Below are 6,000 nucleotides of genomic sequence, written 5' to 3'. Positions count from 1 at the left end.
GCTAGTTAGTTTAACAGCACACATGTAGACAGCCCCCGGGGAAATGCACGAACAGCTTTTTCCATCGGCCTAGGAAGCACAGACACGCAGGGAATACTGTGTAGGAGAACGCTGGTTAGGGAAATGCGGTCTGGCAGCCGCTGCGTTAACGTAAAGCCAGCAGTTTTTCATGCGTTATTGCAGTTGCAGATGTTTTTGTTTTTGTTGGGGTTTTTTTTTTTTTTTTTTCTCGTTCATTCTTGCTAAGGAAGACCTCCATGTTCTGGAGCGTTTAATCGTTAAAGTCACTTTTGTTTTTCCAGTTTCATAAAAACGTTTTAACCGCACATGCTAGCGTTCACTAGGCTGCCGTCCCCGCCTCTCCATGTGGGTTCCACTTTTGTTTTTACAACATGCTCGCAACGGGAGACCAAACGTTCTGTAGGGTAAATGCAGGGGTGTGGAGGTGGTCAATCCGACTGCCTTCTTAGGTCGTGTTTATGACTGCGATAACATGCGACTTCAGTAGCCTTCAGATATGGAGCATTTGCACAGATCCAGTGAAGGAAAATTCAGCTTTTAAACTGAATACAACTCCACTCCCTGTAGTACATATAACAGGCCTGTATGTGGTGCTGTGTCACAAACACTCTAGCATACTAACACCAGAATAATTTGTACCAAAGAGCATGCATACAAATTAGGGATGGCCCATAATATTGGTAAGCCGATATTACTGGCCCGATATTAGCATAATTATTTTATATCGGTAAGCATCGTTATTGTCTTTTCCTCCGATAATGAAAATCCGATAACACAATGCCTGGGTTTGGACAAATATGCTGGAATTGCTTATAGGATCCTGAGACGTTTACCTCAGTTGTGGGGCAAACGGTTGCATATATTGGTATTGGTTGATATCGGAATCGGAAATTAAGTGTTTGGACAATATCGGCAAAATGTTAATATCGGACCACCTTAGTATAAAGCTTGCAAACTTGAAAGAGAAGCAGGGATAGACAAAGGTGGCTAACTGTAGCACACTAGATAGCCAAAATTAGCTTCTCCAGCACGGTCAGAAGGAGCATGGTCTCCACCATTGTTGTTATTGTGTGGGGATTAACAGGGTTGAAAGGTCACAGAGAGGCGGGGCTGACCATGTCGTCTCACCTTCCTCCGTTGACACGGAAACGCAAGAGTCGGAGTTTATACCAGTACTCGTTAAAAACACAGAGTTCCTGCCCCAAAACTCCGTATTCGTCTGAACGCAATAGCTTCAGGATCCGTAGTGGTATCATCGCCGTGTAAACGCGACCTTATTGTAATCATTTCAGCCTAGACTTCAGTCCCGCTGCACCCAGACTCAGTTGGGTGTTCGGTTTCTTTCGAGCAGTGTCAGCTGCTCAGAGGCCTTTGTATATACAGTTTCTTAACCCCTACTTCAGCCTTTGTCCTGTGCAAAAACTGATAATTTTACGCTGCCAGTGACATCGACTGCTCGGACCACAGGTGTCATTTTTTCATTGGTTACGACTTCAAAATAAATTCCTTTCCCAGAGTGCCTGTTTCCTCACCAGAGGCTGGGATTTCACCACCTCTGCTGATTTACTACAGTCCCTCGCTCATGGTCGTCCAGTCAAGTGGGGGTTATGGATTTCCCACAGTGCCCTGTGAAGTGGGGAAGTTGTGGTGAAAAAAAAAAAAAAAACGGTTTAGGTGCTGTGGGAGTATAATTGAAGCGATGTGTTTCCTCGAGCAGCTGCGAAGAAAGTGTTGTTTTTGTCACTTTGATCTCGATCAACTCCTGAGGTGAAAAGCTGCAGAAACAATCATTATGTTTTTAAACAAATCAAACAGGAATCTAGAATGTTGGTTCGCAGTAACGCACAGGCAATCATGTGTCGGGATGTTGGATATTAACTTATATACGATATGCCGATATTGTCAAAACACTTAATTTCGGATTCCGATGCTATCTGATACCGATGTAGCGGCCTAGTGGTTAAGGAAGTTAAGTGTCGCCTGCTCACTAAGGTGATGGGTTAAAGCAATGTATCTCAATTATTTTCTGCCATGCCCCCCCTAGAGGACAGAAATTTTTTCACCCCCCCAAATTGAAATACTATTGAACGTCTGAGTTGCTGCACCAGAATTCTGCATAAAATCCCCTGATTGTTCAAATAGATTAACAAAATGAGCTGCAATGCTGCCATCTAGTGACTTTCACTTTCCTATGCAGTCGTTTTTCCCCAAAACTATTTTTATCTGACACATCATTTGGTGAAAACCTGGCATTGCGTTATTAATGAATCGTTATCGGTTTTTCCTCCGATAACGATTCATGCAGATGTTCCATAATTAGGCTAATATCGGGCCGATAATATCGGTCAGCTGATATTATCGGACGTCCCTAATAATATGAGTAATGTGCTAACAAGGTAGGGTTCCGCATTGGTAGGTTTCATGATGCGGTGGACGGTCGTGAACCTTTCACGTGATGAAGCCTGTCTGTACACAATCCTACACGTCCATAAAACTACAGACACCTGACTTGGTCGCCGTCTGTATGAAGGTCACTGTTCTTTGAATATGATTTACATCTTTGTCCATGTGACTCGACCACGAATTTGTGGGTTCGACATGGGCTCGATGTTCTCTCTGTTATAACAACATGTAGGAACGCACTTAATGTTTAAGACAATAAATCCACTCCAGTATAAGTGCAGCTTCTATCCCGACTCCCACACCGTGCTAATTCATTGCCCCGCCATGCAGATCTGCCCATGATGGCAGATCAAAGGCCCAGAGAGCAGCACATCACACACACACACACACACACACACACACAGTCATCTGATCTCATGAGACCAGGGATCACGTTCATAACTTGCCGGATCACTACACCCAGGGAATTGTCACTCGGCCCGTCTCAGTTCGTAGCCGTGTCTGCTGAAAGGACCGCGGGTTTGTCACAGAAACAGGATTATTTTCCACATCACAAACGGATCTCCGACGGATTGTCTGCGATATTATTTCCACCTGATTTCGATGACGTTGTGAAACAGGAGAAAGAGCCTTGTGTAAATGCTTCCCTGGAGTCGTGCCAAGTGGTGTTCACAGCACGTTAACGTTACAGTGTTGTTCTTCGTGACCTCTGAACGTTGAAATATATATTTTTAGCCCTTCCCTGTGGGCGCAGTCGACAGTGAAGTCATCCCGGTCGGAGACATTTTGCAGTTGCTTGTTTATACAAATGTAGCCAAAGGCTTCCTGAAATCACCGTGTGGCTGGATTTACAGAAATATAAAAAAAATATATTTGGTATCAGAGGTTCAAACTTTCTCATGTCAAGTCAACCCCAAACAGCATTAGCTTGTTGCGAACAGGCAATGCTACAGGATGTGCAAAGAAACATCAACAAATCTTTACAAACATCTTTTTTTTATCTTATTTCCACTCAATGATAAACTTAATAACAAACCAGTGATCTGCTCCTTGGTCTATTTCTCGTCAAAAACGTCCATTTTGCGCTAGCTAGCTACACACGTTCAGGTTCCATCGGAAACTTGAGAACAGGACAATAATGGCAGTGTCGTATACTATGTAATCTTATCTTCCCTCCAATTCACCGAGACTCCCCCATGCGGCCCCATGAAGGGTCCACGGGCCCTCGCTTTGACAACCACGCTTTTATAGATAAATGCCTTTTCTTTACACATAAGAAAAAATGGAACGTGAAAAGCCATCAAAATATGGAAAAGGAATTCAGACACCCCCTCTTTACCCCCCCTGCCCCCCATTTGCAGCCACACAATGGGACAACAAAGCCCAACAGAGCAGGCATTGTAGAGACGACACATGTCCATGCATGTCCCTGAGACACTGAGCCACAGCACCAGGTTTACTTCATTATGTGTCGACAAAGAGTTGTGGCCTTGTGAAAAAAAAAAAAAAAAAGGGTTTTTTTTTTTTTTTTTCTCCCTCGTGTTTTTGACAGAAGCGTTTCACCTGTGTTTTGATGGGTGGCGTCCCTCAGGGCATTCCCAGCGCCCGGTCACAGGAGCCCTCCTACTCAAAGAGGAAAACAACACTAACAGTGTAGTCCCGGTCCTAACACAGTTGTCAGGAGAGGCTGTTGCCTCAGCTGTGTCCTGTCCAGCTGCGGTCTGAGGGTCCTGTGTACTGGACGGTGGTGGTGGTGGTGGTGGTGGTGGTGGTGGTGGTCAGTTGGCCCGTTTTTCCCGAAACGGTCAAGATCACGACAACTGTGCGTTGACGAGGTGGAGAAGATTCGCCCCCCCGAAAGGCCCGAGCGTTACTTTTCTTCTCAGTCCATATTTTTGGTGTAAAAGTATTCCTCTGGTATTTATGGTATCTGAATAGATCACCGAGTCACCCTGGGTATTATGGGTATTACGCAATTATAGAATCGCCCACATTTTCCACAGAGAGGTCGTTTTGGGGAAAGAAAAAAAGGCAGTTTATTTGCGGCCTTTCTTCATTTTTCTCCGTTCTTCGTCTGCGACGCTGATTATATCGTATTTACTCAACCCCTGTACTTTTTCTCTCTTTAGAAACCCTGTTGTTTACTCCGCTGCAGTCTAATCTGTCATCTGTGTCGTCTGTCTTTTGTGTCACAGGACTGCAGTGTTTACGAGATGGAGGAGAAGATTCTGGAAGTGGTGAGGATCCTGTCATATCTAATATAAACTCGTCTCTGAAGCTGAGGGTCTTCTAACATCAACAGTTTGATTGTTGCTTTCAAAATTGACGTGAATCGTGTGACGTGTTGTCAAAGTCAAACGGAGCAGAAAGGTCACTGGAACAGTGGACAGCACTCCGGTCTGTAGTGGAGGGGGCGGCTCGAGTACGCCCCCAACCATCAATCAGTGTTTCCTGTTGCTGACACTTGAGCCATCTCCCCCGTCTGTCTGTCTCTCTCTCATTCTCTCTCTCTCTCGCTCTCTCTTTCTTGACATTTCTCTAAATTGATAATTCCGTCATTTGCATTAGTCAGGATTCAAACAGCTGTGAAACACAGACAGATACAAAATATTTTTTTAACATTATACATCTATTTTTATATTTAAGAATGTGAGAAAAAAAAATCTGGATTAATCATGATGAAGCGTGTCTAATTTACGTCACGATTAATCACGATTAATCGTGTTAAATCCACTTCTACCCTGTGATTCACCGGATAGAAAAATGATCTAATCTTTTAACAGCCCTTATTTTGTTTTTCTGTCACACACCAGACGTGTGTAACGAGTTAAAATAATCACAGGCGTCAGAAAGACTGACTTGTGACTCATGTCACACATCAGAGTCACCCCTTTCATCACTTTGTTTAAAAGTTTTCTGGATTCTTCAGTTTGTCGCAAAGAATGAGGAAATAATTCCTTTTCATCATCATTCGTCAGTTTATGGCTAAATGTGTTAAAACAGGGGGTGTCAAACATACGGCCCGGGGGCCAAAACCAGCCCGCTGTGGCGTTCCATCCGGCCCGCTTGAATGAATTTTAAAAATTAAAAAATACAAAAAATATATGTGAACAAAAAACATTTTATTAAATATGAATACAAAATAATAAATATCTAAAATACTTGTACTTGTTTGCATGAAAATGAAGGGAAAAAAAAAAACATAGACTTCATGTTATTTATAGATAATTATGTTATGATTGTACTGGTACGACCCTCTTGACACGGCCCCTGAAACAAAATGAGTTTGACACCCCCGTGTTTGAACTAAAAGACTGTGCTACAAAAAGAACGAGGAGGCAGTGGGTCAGGATGTGAACCAATCAGCACCAAGTACGGCAGTCAAAAACAACGACCTGACACAGGGAGGAAGTATTTATGTTGAGGATTCAGGAAAAACACCGTGACCTGTTCCGACCTGTCAGGCCGACACCTCAGCTGCCACTTCTTAAAGACACAGCGCACCGTCGGAGGCGTCAACACTTTCCTTGTTGTCAACGTAATAACTTAATGAGGGTCTTGTGTTCCGTGTTTATT

At 43.6% G+C, this 6,000-nt stretch overlaps 1 protein-coding gene across 1 annotated transcript in view; it reads left to right on the top strand.

Moving 5' to 3' along the window:
• cnksr3 (cnksr family member 3) overlaps window positions 1-6,000 on the top strand; it is a 38,704-nt gene that overhangs the window by 24,505 nt on the left and 8,199 nt on the right. The window contains exon 5 of the mRNA XM_008309345.3: window positions 4,583-4,661. Within this exon, the coding sequence (XP_008307567.1) occupies window positions 4,583-4,661 (79 nt within the window). The remainder of the gene's footprint in view (window positions 1-4,582; window positions 4,662-6,000) is intronic.

This window comes from Cynoglossus semilaevis, chromosome 1, assembly GCF_000523025.1.
Source record: "Cynoglossus semilaevis isolate Cse_v1.0 chromosome 1, Cse_v1.0, whole genome shotgun sequence".
NCBI lineage: Eukaryota > Metazoa > Chordata > Actinopteri > Pleuronectiformes > Cynoglossidae > Cynoglossus > Cynoglossus semilaevis.
The sequence above is the reverse complement of the archived record's forward strand: the minus strand, read 5'-3'. Positions and strand labels throughout refer to the sequence as shown.